Raw genomic sequence first — 21,029 nt, 5'->3', positions numbered from 1 at the left:
CCTGTACCTGGGGGGGTGGGAACGATGGCTCTTTGCCCAAGAATCTATATCAGTATATCTGGCATATATAGAGATCTGGAAAAGATATATCGACGACATATTCATCCTATGGTCGGGTCCTCTCGACACCCTAAAGGAATTCATAGACATTCTGAATGTAAATGACTTCAACTTGCACTTCACCTATGTTTTTGATAGATCTAGGATTCCTTTTTTAGATCTCGAGATCTATAGAAGCATGGATAATACACTTTCAACCACACTCTATAGAAAACCAACTGCAACAAATGCGTTATTACATGCAGATAGCAGTCACCCAAGACATGTAATTCAAGGAATACCAATAGGACAGTATTATAGGATTCGTAGAAACTGTTCGGAAGAGACTGAATTTGAAAAAGAAGCTTTAGAATTACAAAAAAGATTCCTACAGAGGGGATATAGTAGGAAAAGCACTAAAAAAGCATACAAAAAAGCAAAAGACAGCCCTAGAGACCTTCTCCTCTTTCAAGGAGAATGTCAAAACTCTCAAAACTCAACTAAAATGATCACGAGATATTGTTCTCAATCCAACCAACTAAAAAGTATTATAGCCAAACATTGGCATCTCTTGGCAGAGGATAAAATCCTCAGTAACTTTGTGGATACTAGACCGAGTGTGATTTTTAGGAGAAATAAATCTATTCGAGATATGGTGACTGCCAGCCACTACCAGAGAGACAAAAGGGCAGACCCCTGTATCAAACTACCCCAAGGCACTTTTCCTTGTGGACTATGTGGTTATTGTAAATTCATTGCTAGCAAGCCTCAACAAACGTTGCCAAATGGACGCCCATTTGTTCTCAAACATTTTGTGACATGCCAAACTATAGGTATTGTCTATATTTGGAAATGTGAATGTCCCGCTTTTTATGTGGGCAAAACCAAACGACATTTCTGGGAGAGAATCAAGGACCATGTATCATACATAAGGGGTGGAGACTTAGAAAGTCCCATAGCAAGACACATAGCTCAAACGCATAGATATAAATGTCCAAAATTCAAATTTTTCGCCCTAGATAGGATCCATCCTGGACCCAGAGGGGGACCTTTTGACAACTTAATTCTACAAAGGGAAGCACGTTGGATTTTCTCTTTAAATGCTTGCACCCTCCCAGGACTGAATGAACACCTGAGCTTTGCCCCCTTTTTGGCAGACTAATACCCTCTTAGACTCTCCAATATGATATTGAAGAGATTAACTCATTTGGATTTACTTTTTTATATAATTTTCAAGTTAAACAAAAATAATTTTTAAAAAATTTTTTTTTTTTTTTTTTTTTCTTTCCTTTCCCCCCCCTTATCCTTTCCCCCCCCCCTTTTTTTCATTGCTGTAGGTCTGTTTACCGCGTGGTCCATTGTCCTACATATCGGTTGCCAAATTACATATTCTTTTTTTTCTTCTTCTTATAAATCTTAATTATTCACTGCTCCACATGACCAGACCATATAAGCAGATTTGCTAATGTCATTTCTGAGTAAAACTGTTTGCTGGTACATTTATGGATAATTTCTCCTCTTATATGGCTTAAATGCAGGTTTGAATTGATTCAAATAGGGAATAAATAGTTATATTCAGATGTTTTTCATACATGCCATATTGAATGTTAAGATATATTCCTGCTTTTTATGCACGTATAATATTACCATTTTTGACAGTGTTAATCAGCTTCTATTGGCTTTAATTTGTCTGAATGGTGGATTACGTTATGGCAGATCGTCACTTCCGGTCCCGGAACCGGAAGTGATGCTCACTTCCGGTATGCGGGAACATCCTCCCGCGGCGTCTACACGTGGACGCTATGGCGGGCGGATGTGGGGGGCGTGAGACCGGGAGGAGGAGGAGACCAGATACAGAGTGGTTAGTATATATACCGGACAGCTTAGTAAGCTCACACTTACAGGCTGCCTAGGCTGAGTGTCATACTCCCCGTGGGTTTTCTGAATTGCTTCAGATGGTAAGTGTTCTAATTATAGACTCAGCTCCTCACTTTTCCTTTTTGTCAGGCTCAGCACTTTACCAACGGTCCATTATCTTTATATATCTTTTCAGATTCGGGGCTGGATCCAATTTGTCTAAAGCATCCAGTGACTCTCTCATATTTAGTTTTTATACTTCCAGCACCACACTGATCCCCAAGTTTTAAAGGGGACTCTCTATCTAACCCTTTCTCACTTAATATTGGTGCACACCTTTGTAGGGGATTCCAATGTCTAACCCCCTCTCTACTTAAATAGATGTACGTCTTGCTTGACGTTTACACCACCTAACACATAAATTCTAGAGAATGAGTCCCTGGTAAGTACCTATTCTTACAAATCACCATCCCCCTTATTAAAATAATCAAATAAGGAGTAACCATACATACATATAAATTCATTTTTTTCTTTCTGCTGATTTTAGGGGCTTCTGGCTCCCCCTTTCATACAACATGATTTTAAATTAAACAAGTATATTCAACTCTATTCATTGTGACGTCTAAATTGGGGTAAGACAATTTAATGCCTTAGTATGTCATATTTTTTATAATAAAGTGAATATACCTCTTTATATATACCATTTATCTTTTTTGGTCTCCTCCATGCCTCCTCTATGGATGGACTGTCCCCTGAGCTACTATACTCGGGTGAACTAGCCTATCCTTATCACTGCCCCCCCTGTGGGCTACGTGGTAATTCACACTCTACAGCATTTCCCCTCTTTTCTATCATTGTTCTCTCATATTCATCCCTTTTCTCTTTTCCCTCTTTCCCACCCTTTTCTACTCTTCCTGTTCAGTGTGTGGGATTTAGTTTCTTGTCTTTCTGACAAGCAAAGCATAAAAGAGTTTGTTAAACAGAAATGGTTTTTCTCTTCCTCCTTTTTATCTAAAGGAATCTATAATATAGGAACCAATATACTAACCAGCTATATTTATGGAAAATCTATCCTTTGATCTACGTATATAATTGTTAAATAATTAGAGTAAAACTGATGTGTTCAAGGTTAAGATAATAATGTAAGTAACATACAATTGATAGCTGCAAATAACAAACTGAGAATAATAAAAATGTTATAAGACATATGTGTATATTCACAAATCTAATAACTGTTTTATGTACCTTTAGATTATTAAAGACTGAATCTCTGTTTACATACTTTCCTTTGCTGGACCCTGAGGAAGCGCATAATGCGAAACGCGTAGCTCCAGCATTTTCTATCTGTATTTGTACTAATCCTGTCACTATGTATTGACTGTTCAATCTATTAGAGTGATATACTTTTTGTTTTTACTATGTATTAATAAAGATTTATGAATTTTTTAAAAAAAATAATTGTGTACCGTTGCTATGTTACATGAACATGTGCATACTTTGACTGTTTGTAGAGGCACATTTAAACCCCCTTTTCTTCTTGTAGGGACGTAGTCTTGACCCTTCCATAGGGACAGGTCTATGCCCTTGCTGGAATTCTTTCCATTGCTGTCTATTAACCCCATTGTGTTGAGAGTCTTGGACCCCTTACCAGATTCTCAAAACCAAACCCTACCCTCTGTGTTTGTCTTGGTGTCTCTAGGGCAACAAAATGGGTGGGAATCAGTTAGTCCCGACCCCCTTAGAGTGTATGATCAATAACTTTAGGAAGGGATTCTGCAAAGGTTGCAAACTGAAATTAAGTCCTAAAAGACTAGAAATACTGTGCGAGAAAGACTGGCCCGCTGTGGAACGCGGTGGCCCCTGCAGGGAACATTTGACCTAGAGACAATTGACCGACTTCTAGTACATTTTAGCACTGACTCACAGAAACATGATCAGATCCCATACATAGACTGTTGGAAGAGGGTAGTGGAGGATAACCCTAAGTGGACACAGAAAGCAAGGGAGGAACAGTGTAGAAATATGGTTATGACAAAAGTAATACCAGCAACTAAAAGTACCAAACGCATATACCCCCACCCGGAAGAGACAGACGACCAGCCTCCTCCATATGTAGAGGAACGAGTCCCAGGTGGGTGTGAGCAGAGAAAAAGTCCCAGCGCCCCACCCTGTAGACTGGGAGAATCAAGTTCAAATCATTATCCCCCCAGAAAGATGCCCAGACCCCGTCAATCCTCGATCTCAGTATATACTCCCATATGTACCCCTGGGCGTGAAACTGTCTGTATAAATAAAATACATTCAGATTCAAATTAGATAACAGAAGCAACCAATGGGCACACAGGTCAAGTGTCCACTTCCACCCCAAAGAATCCCAGTGCCAGTAACCCAACTCTTGCCTTGTCCTTCAGCTCAGCTATGCAGGTGCCCCTGAGGGAACAAGTTGTAGGGTGACAATGTACGCTGGTCTATACCCCTTTTACCACAACAGACCTACTGAACTGAACTGGAAGACCTATAATCCTTCTTGCAGTGAGAAGCCCCAAGGTTTGATAGACTTACTTCGTTTAATAATTCAGACTCATAACCACACCTGGTCTGACTGTCAGCAACTTCCACTGACTCTTTTCAATACAGAGGAGAGACACAGAATAAGCCAGGCAGCTCTAAAGTATGTTGAAGAGTAAAGCCCCGTACACACGTACCGATTGTCGGCCGTAAATATTCGGCCGACGACCGATCGTCCGATTGTAGGCTTGTTAGTATGATGCTTCTGACAGCCGACAGCGCATTTTCGGCCGAACAGAATCTGTCGTGCAGGCATTAAAATTTTTGTTGGCCAACACCGGAACGGCCGATTGTTCGCCAGTCAGTACAGATTTCGGCCGACAGACAGCAGATTAGCAAGTCTGGGCATGCTCAGAAAAGAAAAAAGACACGGAAAGTTAACCATCACATGACATCACTTCTGCAGTCGGCTGTTGGCCGACAAAACTTGTGTGCAGTCTTTTGCAGTTTTCAACAGACACGACAGCCCTGGACAAAAGACGGCCGATCGTTCGGCCGACGATCGGTACGTGTGTACGGGGCTTTAGGAAAACACAACTGGGACCCCGCTGACTGGATTGCAGATCATTAGCCAAAAGCAGACCCTCTTTTAGGACCCGAACATAAAAGAAGACATGGACAAAACAGCAATTGAAAGGGCCCTAAGGAGACATTTTATATTCCCGGCTACCCACACTGGCACAAGCTGCAGCCAGCAAATGCGTAGAATGTGCCCGAAACAACCCCAGACAAGGTTTAGCACTGGGAAACACTTTTTGAAAGATAAATAGTGCATTTTATATACAACTATATAGATCAGAGCAAAATGAGGGACAAATGAGGAGGAAAGAGGGACAGAGGGACTTTGTTCCAAATCAGGGACATTCCCTCGAAATCAGGGGCAGTTGGGAGCTATGTATGGAACTATGGAAGACTAAACAGAGGTGGAGCAACATGGATGAGAGTGGAATACAAATGAGGTAATATGGAAACGATGGATGGACAAGATATGTGGTTATTAGGGTTGCCACCTCATCCCTTTAATCCAGGACACACATTAATTACACAGGTTCTGAGGCTGATTAAGGTATTAATTCAACTCAGTTGTTTTTTCGAATCTGTATACTCACCCAACGGTTACTCTATGCTTTTTTCTCTAGCCTTTAAATTGTGTTATCATACACATTTGTGTAGCTAGATATACTATCTGCTTCGGCATCTCTGAGGCCCATTACGGATTACCATATACCCTATTTATTTTTGTATTAACCACTTAAGCCCCGGAGGATTTGGCTGCTAAACGACCAGAGGGCATTTTGCGATTCGGCACTGCGTGACTTTAACGGACAATTGCGCGGTCGTGCGACGCTGTACCGAAACGAATTTGGCGTCCTTTTTTTCCCACAAACAGAGCTTTCTTTTGGTGGTATTTGATCACCTGTGCGATTTTTTGATCACGCGCTATAAACAAAAAAAGAGCGTAAATTTTGCAAAAATAGCAATATTTTTCCCTTTTTTTTATATGAAATTCCCCCAAAAAAAAATGTAAAAATCAAAATTTTTTAATATTTTCGGCCAATTTGTTTTATGCTACCTATGTTTGGTAAAAAAAATCGCAAAAAGCGTATTTTGATTGGTTTGCGCAAAAGTTATTGCGTTTACTAACAAAGGGAAAGATTTTTGTCATTTTTGTTGTTTTTTTTTTTAACGCGTAATGGCGGCGATCTGCGATTTTTTTTGCGGTACTGCGACATTGCGGCGGACAGATCGGACCCTTGACTGACATTTTTGACACTTTTGGGGTTACCAGTGACATTTCTACAGTAATCAGTGCTATACATATGCACTGTTACTGTAAAAATGCACTGGTAGTGAAGGGGTTAACTTTATTTGAGAGGGAGGGGCTGTGTGTGTCCCTAGGGGCGTGATTCTAACTGTGATTGGCTGTGGCTTCAACTGTATGCAGAGTGATCAATGGATCTACATAGTAGATCCATGTGATCAGCTCTCATACAGAGAGGAGAATGACAGGCAGCTTGTTTACACAAGCTGCCTGACTATCTCCCTCTCCCCCGCCGATCGCAGAGTGGCCGGCGGCGATCGGGTCCGCCGGTCACGCGCGCGGGGGGGTCCGTGACCACGCGGGAGCGGGAGCGCGCCTCCGGCGGCGCGCGCTCGCTCCCTAAACCCTCACAGGCGAGCGACGTAGACCTACGTCACTTTGCCTGTGAGGGGCTGACCGCCCACGTAGATAGTCGTGCGGCGGTCGGCAAGTGGTTAATTCAACTCAGTGCCTTATGTGCATTATATTAGCCTCAGAACCTGTGTAATTAATATGTGTCATGAATTAAAGGGATGCGGTGGCAACCCTAGTGGTTATGTTGCTGTGGTGGAATGTAACACCAGATAACCGGGGCTCCTGGTAGGTGTGTACAGGGGGAGAGGGCTGCCAGGTAGGTTATTATCTCTATCGTACAGCACAGGCCTTCCTAACAAGCCATTTGTACTGTGCTGCTGTTGCAATGTTATACTCAGCTGTGATGGCTGCGTCTTCCTAATGAGCTTCATATTCCGGCATCTGCTGCCATCTAGTGGCTGAAATATAGTACTACTGAATAAATAATCGGGATAATAAATTACCATATCTGCTCATTGTTACCCTTTAATACAAATCTGTTTACCGCTGGATGCTGACCCCTTAGTTTCGTATTGGGTTACTTGTGTTATTTTTCCATCAGTCTCGTTTTGTGCACAGAGAGGATGCTGGGACTTGTAGCCGAACCCTTGTACAGACAGCATCTATTAATAGTTGACACTCTGGTCGCCATGTTTGACACCACCTGCGGTGACTCGCCTTGTCATTTCCGGGGCACAGGCTGCTGCTGTCAGCTGTTCTTATCATGTAAGTAGTGTGTGCTGCCAGGAGGACGCGGTGTTCTGATTTGCTGATCCATTGTGTAACATCACTCAGCTAAAATAGGATTTCTAAAAAAGGAAAGGTCCACTCCTTACTCTTCTAGTTATGGCAGATCTCTTCCTATTTCTTTTCTATTAACATCCACTCATTTCTAAAGGTAAACAGATCATCCATTTTCTGACAGCTAAGCAGACATAGGATGGAAAAAAACTAGGATCTGCTGTTTCTGGCCAATCTACTGATGTGTGACATGGTAGATCATTTATTCCATGGTGACCCTTGCCCAGGTCTGATGTGTCACGTCTCACCGCGCTGCACTTTTCAGGTACAGAAACTGCTGTGAAAAAAACCTTGCCGCTTGGTACGGCTATTTTTATTTAATGCATTCATTTCTGCAGAGGTATCTATATTTTGTATCTGTATTTTGTTTTACAACCTGTGATCAGAGTTGTTCAGTGTCACTCTAGTTAGCCTAGGGTCACACTACAGCGATGCCCGAACCTGGACGATTCTCGCATCGCATCTCCCCCCGCAGGAAGTTCATGCTGCCCTCTGCAAGCTGCTGTGGGTGTCAATACAAAGTTAATGACACCCCCAGATCGGTTCGCAAATCACAGCATGAACTGTCAATTCGGACAGGAATCAGATCGCATGGGTGGGAACAACGATTTCAGTGTGGGGAAAAAAAAAAAGGTTCCTGCAGCATTTTTGTGCAAATGGGATGCGAGTTCAGCCATACAAACTATGCCTGGATTTGCATCGCACAGACATCGCATGTGATCTGCACAGCAATGCGACTAGAACCACAGAGAATAGCACACACATACAAAAATAAAGTAATTTGCAAATCTTACAAGGCTACTTAAAAATACCTGATCTTAATAAGTAAATATGATTTAGTCACCCCATACAGTGGTGATCGAAAGTTTGGGCACCCCAGGTAAAAATTTGTATTAATGTGCATAAAGAAGCCAAGGAAAGATGGGAAAAAATCTCCAAAAAAGGCATCAAATTACAGATTAGACATTCTTATATGTCAACAAAAGTTAGATTTTATTTCCATCATTAAGTCCCGGTTCACACTGAGGCGACCTGTGAGGCGACCTGGTCGCCTCACAGGTCGCCGTAGGTCGCCTCCCATAGGGAAGCTGCGGACCCGTTCTAATAGGAGCGACACAAGTCGCTCCGACTTAGAAAAAGGGTCCGGAGCTTCTTTGGGGCGACCCGGAGGCGACCGCCGTAGACTTCAATGTTATGAAGTCCGTGGCGGCCGCTCCAAGGTCGCGACGCGCTGCTCGCACCGCGACCTCGGAGGTCGCCTCCCAAAGTCGGATCGCCCCCTATTTGAACGGGGCCTTACACTTTCAAAATAACAGAAAACAAAAAAATGGCGTCTGCAAAAGTTTGGGCACCCTGCAGAGTTAATACCTTGTACTGCCCCCTTTGGCAAGTATCACAGCTTGTAAACGCTTTTTGTAGCTTCACATTATTGATGTCTACACCTGGATTTTGGACAGACTTGGATGACAATTAGGCTTTTCAGCAGATAACCAGCCATAATAGAGGTTTTGGGGTAAGAGACTATTCGGTTGGAAATGGTAAGCCTATAGAACACTGCATTTAATGTATATTCTAAGCAGTTGTGATCACTGTCTGATGTCAGTGGCTAATGGCAGACCATATGCCTGAAGACCCAGTGGATGTCCTGTCTTTAACGCGGTTTTTAAACCCCCAGGGAAAAAACAAACAAACTGCAAGACAAAGATGAAATGAGCTAGTATGCATTGCATTGCATACTAGCTGATTATGAAATACTTACCTTGGAACGAAGCCCTCCAGCGACGCCCGCACACCGCTGAGACAGCTGACATCTTCCCCGGAGTTTCTTACGGGTTTGCGGGCTCCGGCGCTGTGAGTGTCACTCCCCTGCGTTTAAAACATGGGCACTGAAGGTCCGGCATGGTAAGTCGGACCTTCAGAGCGCATGCGCAGATGACGTCATCAGCTGCATGTACTCTGAATGTTATTATATAAGTTTAGGAGGTATTCACAGTACCTACAGATAAGTCTTATTATAGGCTTAGCTGTAGGTACAATTAAAAAATCAGTCTTTACTTCTACTTTAAATGTCCCTGTTCTATAATGTACAGTTTTATATGAAGATGCACCATACTGTATATACTTAGATAGTTTGTTTGAATCTAAATTATTATATGCCTAGGGTGTCCTCATACACTTCAGTCTGATCCTTTAATCCCATCAAATATTTATTTTTCTATTCATCCATGTGAAGATTGCATAATGCAGATTTACTTGTGGTTTTGTTCTGTGATCTGCGCAATTCTTGCTATGAACAAAGGTATTTCTATAAAAAGGTTGGGAGAAGTTAACATAGGGAAATACATCAGTTTAGTGGTATGTATTTTGGCGCATTTCCTGTGTGCACCACAACAGATAGAAAGTGCTGTGTATCAGTTTCTGTTAGGCCCCTTTACCACTGATGCGGAGCCAACTTACAGAAAGCACACCAAAACCGCAGGACATAAGAGAACTCCATGGAACAGAGCATCTATCCCGCACCAAACCCATGGGTACACTGCACTAAACCCAAACGGCATGGAACAGTGGCACATGGATATACCAACTCTTGATAGGGAAATTTGGGAGGAATGCTTTGAAGACAGTTCCAGGCTAGTTATAGCATGCAGGGATAAATTGATTCGAACATAGTTCCTGCATAGGGTGTACTTTACGCTGCAGAGGTTGCACAGAATCTACCCACAGCGGCAGAGGGTACATATTTTCACATGTTCTGAACATGCCCATGGGTGGCACAATTTTGGACCGCAGTCTTTGATCTTATCAATACCTGTCCACAGCTGTCTATCTCCTGCTCTCCAGAGTTAGCGCTACTGGGCATACATGATGATGAGCAAAGATCTGGTTGCACTAAGCTACTTATCTCCTACCTATTGTATTATGAAAAAAAAAGAAATCCTTTTCAAGTGGGCATCCTCCTCCCCTTCCACATTATCCTCTTGGGAATCATTAATGTCATTAATGGGGTATTGCCTATGCATAAATTGACATATATAAATAGAAATTGCCTCCTGGAAATATGAAAAAATCTGGCAACTGTGGCTGGAATGTTGACTGTCCCCTGGTGGGATGTGTTTTTACTAGTATTCACTGTTGGTCATATGCAAGTCTGGGCTCCTTATGTATTCCTGTTTATGTACCTTTTTTGCCTTATTTTATGGGATGATTTATCCTTTTCGCTATGTAGCACTATCTGGATACCTGTTGTCTATGTGCCACCTATATATTCAATAAAGAGCAAATCTGGTTGTTGAACAAAACCCGCATGGCATAAGTTTGGAAGGGGCCTTAATGACCAATAGTGTGCACCAAATTATTCAAACAATTTGCAAAAGTATATCTGAGTCTATTTTCAATTTTACAAATTTGTGTAATGTAGCACCCTACAGGTAGGTGCTAGGTAAAGTATAGTGGGCCTTGGCTGCTTACAGCAGGGCCATGATTTCAGCTGGACTGTCATGTCTCCCAGGTGAGGTTACTGAGTCTCCCCACTGGCTCTGTGAGAGGATTCTCATAGGGCAGTGGAGGAAACCCAATAAGTGGCTCAGTCAGGCTTGTATCTACCCCAGAAGGTAGATTCTGCCGCAGAGGATTATGGGAGTGGGTATAAGATTGAGGGGAACGCATGACGCAGCGTCTTTGGCGGGAAGCAGAGTCCCAGGAGGGAGAGAACGGCTGTCTCTCCTCCTGTCAGAGGAAGCGGGTGTCCCGGGGGGCGGCCTGGGAATCCAGAGAGTGTGAAGCTGAGCTGCAGAGGGGATCCGGTGTGCCGAGAACCAGTGGAGAGAGAGAGGGGTTCAGTTCCAGGAAAACCTACAAAGGTCATGAGTACTGTGGACTGCCCCTGGGGGTCTGCCTAGTGTCAGAGGGGACCACTCCGGAGAAGGTTCTAGGGATCCAGGAGTCAGCTAGCGGTTAAAGGGGGTGCCTAGTCAGAGGTCCCTGAAGTGTGTTAGGGTGCGCCTGTAGTTTGGGCCCTGAAGAGTCATTGTACAGTGGGAAGTGTACAAGTTAAGAGTTACAGCAGCACAAGTATCTACACAGAGCTACCTCAGCCAGTGCAGGGCTGGAGGGAGCTGTTCAGTGACTTTTGAGCAAAGCGGTGTCAGGAGTCAAGTGTTCTACAGTCCTGGATCTTCTGAATTAAAGTTCCAGCACAGTTTCAGTACTATTTCTATTTTAGTGACTCCCACTACAGCTGCAGCTCTTTGTTTAGGCTTAGCGCGGTTATTACTTTTATATTTTAGTAGGTGTCAGAAAGTGCTGGTCGGCATTCAGCTGGCATCAAGACAGCGCCAACAGGCGTTTTTCTTCAAGTGTTCCAAAGTGTACCTAGTTGAGCCAGAGGAGTATCCCACGAATTCCCTTCTCCCATCCCCAAAATACAATAAAACACACAAACCAAAGATGCCGGAATGGTCATTGTCTCAGTTCTCACACCTGGGGTCACAACTTAAATGTGTTGGGACTGGGAGTGTTACCGGTACTAATGGCAGACCCACCTCAGGCCTAAGGCCTGGAAATATCGCTACATTAATATAAATATACACCGATCAGCCATAACTTTATGACAACCCAGCTAATATTGAGCAGGTTCCCCTTTTGCCAGAAAAAAAAATAGCCCAAACACATTGAGACATGGATGCGACTAGACCTCCGAAGGTATGCTGTGGTATTGGGCACCAAGCTCTCAATATCAGATTCTTTAAGTCAGGGGTGCTCAACCTTTTAAAGAGAAAGGGCCAATTTTTTGGTAACAAGTTGTGGGCCACAATGAAATGCAATGGTTTAGAATTTTTTTACTTTGAATAGCATACTGAATGTTTTCCTTCTGCAGCCGCTGAATGCCGGTGGGAGGGGAGAGGAGAAGCCGGATTTTAGCGTTTGCAGGAGGAAAATGGGTATAAGCCGCCCCGCCACCCCTCCTGTTCATGTGTAAAACAGAATGTGACAGGGAGGCCCCATGGGAGAAGTATAGGGCAGGTCACCATTGCGACCCCTGATTCTACTCCAGTGGTTGGGGGGGGAGGGGTGGAGTTCTGGGTGGTAAAAACATGTCTCAACTATGGGGTTTTATCGCCCCCAAACTGCAAAAAAAAAAGAGCCCTTACTGTCCTGAGCTCCCTATAAGGCTGCTTTCCAACTAATGCGCTGTGGTTTACTGGCACCGCAGGTGCCGAACTGTGGCTTTTCTGCGGGTTAGCTGCAGTGAGCTATAGACTTTATCATATCTTGCAGGTGTGTACACTTTCTGAAAGCGCACCACAACTCCTGAGAGCACACCAAACCCACAGAATACAATAGAAGTCTATGGCTCAGTACTGTACATCTAAGCCATAGGTGCACTGCGCTGCACCAGCGGTTCGGGTAATAAGTGTGAAGGCAGCCAAATAACCTTTTTTTAAGTGCTAAAATGCCAACTGCAAACCTATGTGCTATTTAATAAACTGACCTTTTTCTCTTCCAGCTTCTGCTGGCATTGCTAGGCTGCTAGAAAGGTCCTAGGTGAAGTGCACTTGGTATCACTCCACATAGGACAGGACCTGACACTACAGAGGAAGCATCAGTTTAAGCGGCTCCTGCTACCTTTATGGCTGCATGCTTTCTCTGCTGCTGGCTCCATGTACTTTGATGCTCTGGGTTGTCGGCAACCTGCGATCTGTGTTTGCTGACCCACCATCAAAGAGCATGAGGTTGCAGGCCACATGTTAAGTCCTGTAAAGGTGTGAGGTGGGATCTCCCTGGATCTGACTTGTTTTTCCAGCACATTCCACATATGCTTGATAGGACTCAGATCTGGAGAATTTGGAGGCCAAGTCATCCCTTACACTCGTTGTCTTCGTCAAACTATTCTTGAATCATTTTTTCAGAGTCGCAGGGCGCATTATCCTGCTGAAAAATCAGTTTGAGACCTATAGTTGGGGTGCTATTCCCCATCCCCGGATACCCCATTTGGGAGCAAAACTGTATCATGTGGAGGGTAACCACAGCTAGGTGTCAAAATTTGTATGTTCAAAGATTGTTATTATTTCTTTGAGGAACAAAGGAAGTATGTCAAGATAAACAACATCAGAAATACGAACTTGCATATCCAGAGTACCAGAAACAACAAGGCATATAGCTGTAACTCCAAGGGATCAAAAAAAGGTTATGAAATACTCTTGATGTTATCATGGTAGATCCGCTTAATACCCATTAGTCTGGTATGATTAAAAATGTTGCCCCGTATAGGGGAAGAATAGATAAACTCTATATAACAGAAGAAGGAAAAGTCGAGAAGGAAATTAAGAAGAAGAGGGAGCACAAGTAGATCAGGAAAAGAGGACCTAGAGCTCACAGTGGAAGGTAGTGCTATACTATCAACAAAGTGTGGGTGATAAGGGCATTTTGACATAATTTGCCCATGGCTCCCAAGTTGGCTCAAAGATTTTTTTGTAACGAGATAGTCAATGCTTTTCACTGAACCTGTCAGTGGTCTTAAAGTTATGGCTGATTATATATACATATATATATATATATATATATATATATATTGGTTGTGAAATCTGAAGCATCAGTCTGCATATAGAACTTGGCGCCAATCTTTGTTCATTCCCCCTGTTGTGTCTAAAATCACACTAATGATTTTAAAGCTGTACTTTACACACTAAAGCTATTGCACCATATTTTTCATTAGGTCAATGCAAAATATGAGAGTTGCAGTAATTGGAGGAGGCCTGGTTGGTCTCTCAACAGCTCTGTACATCACTGAGTCCCTTCCACAATGTACTGTCACTGTGATTTCTGAGAAATTCTCTCCGAACACCACCGGTGATGTGGCTGCTGGAAGTCTTATACCCCACGCTTACCCTGGTGAGTGTGTATGGAGGCCTTATCCGCTGCTGTTTTCAACATAAATTCTGCATTTTTTTTTTGCCTTTTTTTTTTAACATATGTTTTTGTTTTGCAAGACACCCCACTTCATCATCAGAAAGACTGGTTCAAGGAGACTTTTGATTATCTCTTTAAAATTGCAAACTCTCCAGAGGCTGCTGAAGCTGGCGTTGGCTTCATTTCTGGGTAAGAAAATACCCTCTGAAATGTGTAGTGCTTATTTCTGTAGTAGAGGTTTTCTCTTAATAAATATATATATATATAATGTATGAACACAGATGTCACCCCTGGAAGCCACATCACTCTAAATGAGAAACACTGGTCTGTGGTTCTGCCAGTGATTTCCATACAATTTGGTTTCTTTAACTTATAGCTGAGGTATGGCCAAAAATGATGTTTGTACAGTATATTTGCACAGTGAAAATAGATCATCTCCAATAAAGTGTTTTATTCATCCTGCAGTCTTTCTTAAGTGCCAAATATCCAGCACTGAGACTCATAGTTTCAGCTGCAGTACGCAGAAAGTTGCTTGCTCATTACCTTCTCTAATCAGAAAAAAGCCTTGTACTGTTTTCATTGAAGGCAGGACATTCTGTGAATGGAGGAAGTGTGAATGGACGTCACCGTCTAAAGTTACGGTCCTTAGTGCAGGTGCAGAAATAGTACAAAACAGCCTGGCCACTGCACACCTCGCCCAGCCCGAGTGATTAGCAGGTAAAAGCAGCCTCAGCTCCATTCATCCAGGCCATGTCCCCAACAGGTTTCGCCCTGCCTGGGCAGCCGAATCATGTTGGGGACATGGCTTGGAGGAATTGAGCTAAAGCTGCTTTTACTTGCTCACCACTCTGACCAGGCGAGGTGTGTTATCGACAGGGCTATTTCCTCCTAGTTCAGTAGTGTGCTTTGGGTCTGGACTGAGCCCCTCCTCAGCCTGCACCCTCACTATTCAGCGACATCCAACTCATCAGAGCTTGATAGCCTGAGCGGGGACCCTTATGTATTTATTATTCCTAGGTCACACTGAGTTCAGCTATCCAACGGCAGGGGGGATGACCAGTTCAGTGTAGTAGAAACTGAAACCAGACTGTATATAATTATAATAACATGTATTAATGCACACAACACCAATCCAATACCCACAGACCATAAGCAAAGCAAAAGTGAAAACTAAACATGACAGTGAAGCAAAACCAAACCAACAGCCTAACTATGTACTCTATATACAAATGTAGGAGAGCTGACATAAACAGGACATGAGCAGGACTGGGAACAAGGGGAGCAGAGATGGAGTAGCAGGATACAGGGTACTGGATACAAGGTACAGGAGAAGGAAGGGATCAGCAAGCAGGTATATGTCTAACAGGCAAAACACTGAAGCAGTGCTGCAAATTAAGGGAATGGTAATATACCTTCCCAGCAGCCAGCATCAGGTGGAGCCTAATTACTGGGATCTGCTGGCTGCTGGGAGACAGCTGCTGGTTGCCATCAAAACTGCACCCTTCAGCTCTGGGAAAGTGTTCCAGGTCCTGATAGACACCTAGAAAAATAAACCTACTGAAAAATATAAAAAAATAAAGCAGGGCATCTAACAGTATAGTCAAAACATATGTTTTAATTTTAGATAGAGCAGGAAAGTGTGAGACCAGTGTCAGTTTATTTTTTGCATACAGTGTCCCCTTGAAGTGATTTTCCCTTCCTGAAGGCACAACAGGAAATCAGAAGATGGTTTAGGGAAACTTCCCTCTTAGCAATTACCAGAACAGGGGTCTGTTTTGGAAGATTAACTATCACATCTGATAACAGCTGTAAAATGTTTAATTTTTTCCTCACTGTCTGTCCTGGTCTTAATGGTCACAAGGACAAATACAACGCCAATTCCAAAAAAGTTGGGATGCTGTGTAAAATCTACATAAAAACAGAATGCAATGATTTGCAAATCTCCTGAACCCATATTTTATTCACAATAGAAAACATATCAAATGTTAAACAGAGAAAATGTACCATTTGAAGAAAAAATAAGGTCATTTTGAAATTGATGGCAGCAATACATCTCAAAAAAGTTTTGAGATCAGGCCATGTTTACCACAGTGTAGCATCCCTTATTCTTTTACCAACACTCTGTAAGGCTGGGTTCATACATGCTGCGGCAACGGCTCACAGCAGGGGGTTCGGTGCATCACTGTTCACCGATTCGGGTGCGAATCAGGTCCGAATTTCTGCCTGAATCGCGGCCGCCCCACATGTGTGTGAACCAGCTCCATTGAGAGCCAGTGTTCTGCTGAAAACTCCAACTTGCCGAAATCTCCATGTCACTTCCAGTGACTCTACAGCAGGAATAATTGGAGATTTCGACCACTTGGTTTTTTCACAGAACAGGCAGCAGCGTATACACTCCGGTACACACTAAAATGAGTGCACATTTTTAGTCTGCATGCTAGTAATCAACAACATGCCGCCTCCAACAATGTCCACTTATTATAGCATGTACCGGTGTGTATAGGCTGCCGGTGTTCTGTGAAAACACCAAGTGGTCAGTCTCCAATTATTCCTGCTGTAGAGTCACCGGAAGTGACGTGGTTGGAGATTTCGGCGAGTTGGAGTTTTCGGCAGAACACCGATAACACTCTCCTGTCATGCGAATCGAATGCGGGGAAACTCCATCCTAAATGTCTGTAAACTAGAAGACCAGTTGTTGGAGTTTTGGGCGAGTAATGTTGTCCCATTCTTGCCTGAAGATATTCTAACTGCTCAGCCGTCCTCAACAGAGGGGGATTCTATGTTGTGGTAATCATAGCCCTGTCCCAACTTTTTTGAGTTACTTGAACTGTTGACTGAAGATAACTGTTTTTACATTTGAATTCCTGGCTTGGGGTTAACGCCAAAGAAGGTAATGGCAGCAAAATAAAGTCGGTACACTAGGCTGGCTGTGCTTTCTAGCAGAGCTATGTTAATTACAGATCTAGATGGACAGAAATACAAATCCTTAGACAGGTAAAGCATCACTTATATGTATATTCTTACTGTGTAGCTACATGATTTCCTGTAGTTAAGTTATAAAACTTTTTGGTGTTATTTTCATCAGATGGCAAGTATTCAAGATGCCCCCTAAGGATGCCTTCCCATTTTGGGGCAATGTTGTTCTGGGTTTTCGTTTGATGACAGAGGCGGAACTGGCAAAATTCCCATCTTATACATTTGGGCAAGCCTTCACCACACTAAAATGCCAGTCTTCACTTTATCTGCCATGGATGGAGAAAAGGTGAATTTTTTTGTATTTATTGTAAGAAGGTCAAACTGTGGTTTGAGTATGTTTTGAGAGAAGACATAAAGGCATTCACAAATTTGTGAATTTCTTTAGAACTGATGACTCTTTATTTAGTATGTTCTTTTAATTTGCTGAACAAGGTTGAGGAAATTAAAAACAGTGTTGAAGTACTCACGGTAGCTGCAAAACCTATTTGCAGCACTGCTCTAAGTATCTTAAATTACCAATCTGGTGACCCATTAAAGAATGAGGGGTGCAGGCATCTGAGAATGCTTCATCCAGAGATCGAAGTAGCTATACAACATGAGGATGCGACTCAGCATGTGATAGTGGACAGAAACGGCCTCCGCTTCTTCTTGACCATGCCTACTGTTGCGTTTTGCCCCACCCCCAGGGCTGAATCCTAAAGGTGGAATGGTGAAGTAAGACCTGGACCAGTCTTACAGGGGTGTCACTGAAAAAAAAATGGCCCTACATCAGTGATGTTAATCTGAGAAGGACAGATTTGGCGGTGGTAAAGAGGGGAGCTGGGAGGGTGGGGCTCTAAATATTGATCCGCAGTGGATCCCTGAGGAGGCATTCTGTTGCCTCCTAAGTGCCTGTTTTAACCCCTAAAATCCTGCACCAACGCACTGCAACTGCATTGCAGGCAGTTGCTGTGTGGCCCCATTCAGTAAATGGGTTGCAGACAACACTTCCTGCTGAACGCAACAGAAGGTTTATTCCTTGCATTTGTTTTTGCAGTGTAATAAGGAGCAGTTAGGGGGAGAGTGAAAATGTGTTTCAACTAGTGATCGACCGATATCGTTTTTTTTATTGCCGATACCGATACCAATAACAATATTTTGGTCATCGCATATCGGTATTGGCTGATATTTTCGTACATTAATTTTTTTTTGACAGGTACTGTTGTGGAGGGATCTGGGGGTCTAATAGACCCCAACCCCTCCTCTGCAATTAAAAGCATTCATAACACCATGTTTGGCTGTTTTGAATGCTGTAATTTTTTTGAATTTTCATGACATCACGGTTTTTACACGGAGACCCAATCAGAGCCGAATGCGGCTTTGATTGGGTCTTCTCTTCGACGGCCGTTCAGGCTGGTTGCCCTGGGTCCCCCGGTGGGATGGGAGACCCGGGCGAGCCGTGGAAGGCAGTGGGAGGGGGGGGGGGGCGTCCCACTGTCCCTCCCGCTCCTTATAATGACAGCCGAGCCGCTTCTTAGCGGCATCGGTTGTCATTACAAGACAGCCGACCTTTGGCTACGGATGCCGGTACCGGGGTGATGCCTCTAGCTGCAGGCATCACTCCGGTACATGCACTTTCCTGAAATATCGGCAATATCGGTAACCTCAGGGGCTGATTCCGGGCCCCAGTGAAAGTGCATATCGGCTTTGCCGATAATCGGTTGATACCTAGTTTCAACCACGTGTTTTAACACCCCCAAACCACAGATTTAAGTGAATCCTGAGAGAGGGAGGATGACTATAGGAGGGAAAGGGGAGCATTGGGGCTGACATGCTCCTCCCATCCTCTGTGTACTGTTTAGACCTCCTCAGTGCAGCATCTGCCCAAGAATGAAGCTTTGTCTTCTTCCCCTCTCCTGGTCATGTGATATATTACTCTGCGGCAGGCAGCCGTGCTGAGAATAGGATGTTTGTGTTCTCAGCATGGGCACTGCCCTGCCTGCTTTCCTTCCCAATTTACACTGTTGTTGGAGAGAGGAGAGAGCAGAATCCACCCTCCAGCAGCTGTCGCAGCCTGTGCTCCATTCTGAGTGACAGGAGTGACGGCAGCCTCACTCCTGTCATTCCTACATCTTGAGAATGGGGAGCTAACAAGCAATCAGTGCCTCCCTCTCCACATGGAAAATATTGCACCCAGGGCAGGTGCCAACTTGTCCCAGCCCTGCTTAGATGGCACCTAAAATGTAAAATGTTAATCTCCATATTTTAAAAGAGGGCACTTGTGCTTTTGAATTTGTATTTATGTTGCAATAATAAGAATGCCATAGGGGGTTGACACTGGGGTGGCACAGTGGATGGGTCTGTGGCAGAGATGCAAATTTTGATATTAGATCTTGCTCCAGGAGTCCCTGAGTTATGGGAAGCCAGAGGTGATTCAGGCCACCCACTACCAAAATATTCATTTTTGGAGGTCTGAACAGTCCCTGTGCTATAGATCTAACTCTTATCTCTGCTTTTTGTCATAGATTTAAAATGAATGGTGGATATATAGAAAACAGGAAAGTACATGATATCTGGGAGCTACATGGCAGCTACGATGTGGTTATGAATTGCACCGGGCTAGGCGCTAAGCATCTGATTGGTGACATGTCATTATATCCTGTAAGAGGACAAGTACTGGAGGTCCATGCCCCCTGGCTTAAACACTTCATTAGAGATGGAGATGGCAGTACTTACATTTATCCTGGACAAGATGTTGTGACCCTTGGTGGAACCAGAGAAAAAGAAGACTGGAGACTCTTACCAGATGCACAGACGAGCAAAGAGATAATACAACGCTGCTGTAATCTTGAACCTTCTCTGCATGGTGTTGCGGTAATCAAAGAGAAAGTAGGGCTGAGACCAACAAGGGCTGCAGTGAGAATAGAACTAGAGATCCTTTGCAAAAATAACCAACAGCTTCCTACAATACATAATTACGGTCATGGTGGAGGTGGATTTTCTGTCCATAGAGGTACAGCTAAGGCAGCCACAGAACTGTTGGTAAAGTCCATCCCATTTAAAACAGAATTTTATTGCAAGTCAAAATTATAATGTGTTATTTTTCTGTTCTTCGGTACAGTGTATGATTTCATTTTTTCTTTGGTAAATTAGATCGACTGAATTTTATCACTAAATACTATATGACCAGTTATACTTACTGTCACATATGATTATTTGAATCATGATTAACTGGTCAAAATAATATAATAATGGTGAATAGTAACCTTAAGGCATATTCTAGTGGACTGTCATATTTGTTATGTTTTTTTTATCTCTATCTCTAATCTCTATTTAAGTGTTTATTACGATTCCCAGAGGGATCAGCTCAGGTCCCCTTTTAGTCTTTAGGTGAAATGTCAGATTGAGCTGTTCAGAGGGAGGGACTCACTTGAAAGTGTACACTTTAGTTTGGTCTACTGTGCTTTATATACAGGTTTTTTGCAATAGGTAAGAAGATAAAGGTTAAAAAAAAAATGTAACGCCAAAGATCTAACTGAAACAAGTAGTGCACTGCTCAAGGAAAACCACCTCCCCTGTTGCTCAGCTGCCTCTGCATATGGAGCGGGTGCCGGCCCTGCTTGCATCAGGGACACACAGGAGAATAAAGGCTGGATGGCCACACTCAGGTACAATCACCTTTATTCCATGCAGTAAAAACAATAAACCATACAGCAAATGGTGATGAACCAACAGGTAACATCTA

The 21,029-nt window shown here is 43.3% G+C and overlaps 1 protein-coding gene across 4 annotated transcripts; it reads left to right on the top strand.

Annotated features, from left to right (window-relative positions):
• The first annotated feature begins 7,298 nt into the window (after positions 1-7,298).
• DDO (D-aspartate oxidase) lies at positions 7,299-20,566 on the top strand. Of its 4 annotated transcripts, none has more exons than XM_082252109.1 (5): positions 7,299-7,345; positions 14,136-14,311; positions 14,410-14,518; positions 17,415-17,591; positions 19,810-20,566. In XM_082252109.1, coding segments are annotated over exons 1-5 (1,032 nt in total). In that variant the 5' UTR covers positions 7,299-7,343; the 3' UTR covers positions 20,378-20,566. The 4 variants fall into 4 exon arrangements, with proteins under 4 accessions (XP_082108235.1, XP_082108237.1, XP_082108236.1 ...); XM_082252111.1 differs by lacking the exon at positions 7,299-7,345 and adding an exon at positions 7,499-7,517; XM_082252110.1 differs by lacking the exon at positions 7,299-7,345 and adding an exon at positions 7,548-7,685.
• Positions 20,567-21,029: the final 463 nt, after the last annotated feature.

This window comes from Pelophylax lessonae (genome assembly GCF_965119305.1).
Source record: "Pelophylax lessonae genome assembly, chromosome: 3".
NCBI lineage: Eukaryota > Metazoa > Chordata > Amphibia > Anura > Ranidae > Pelophylax > Pelophylax lessonae.
Note: the sequence above shows the minus strand (reverse complement) of the source record. Positions and strands in the feature narration are given on the sequence as shown.

What these genes read in the sequence shown, in the direction of transcription:
- DDO (XM_082252109.1), top strand. An exon ending in GGCGTTGGCTTCATTTCTGG is followed by an intron (nt 14,519 to 17,414) that starts GTAAGAAAATAC and finishes TATTTTCATCAG; the next exon opens with ATGGCAAGTATTCAAGATGC. An exon ending in CTGCCATGGATGGAGAAAAG is followed by an intron (nt 17,592 to 19,809) that starts GTGAATTTTTTT and finishes TTTTTGTCATAG; the next exon opens with ATTTAAAATGAATGGTGGAT.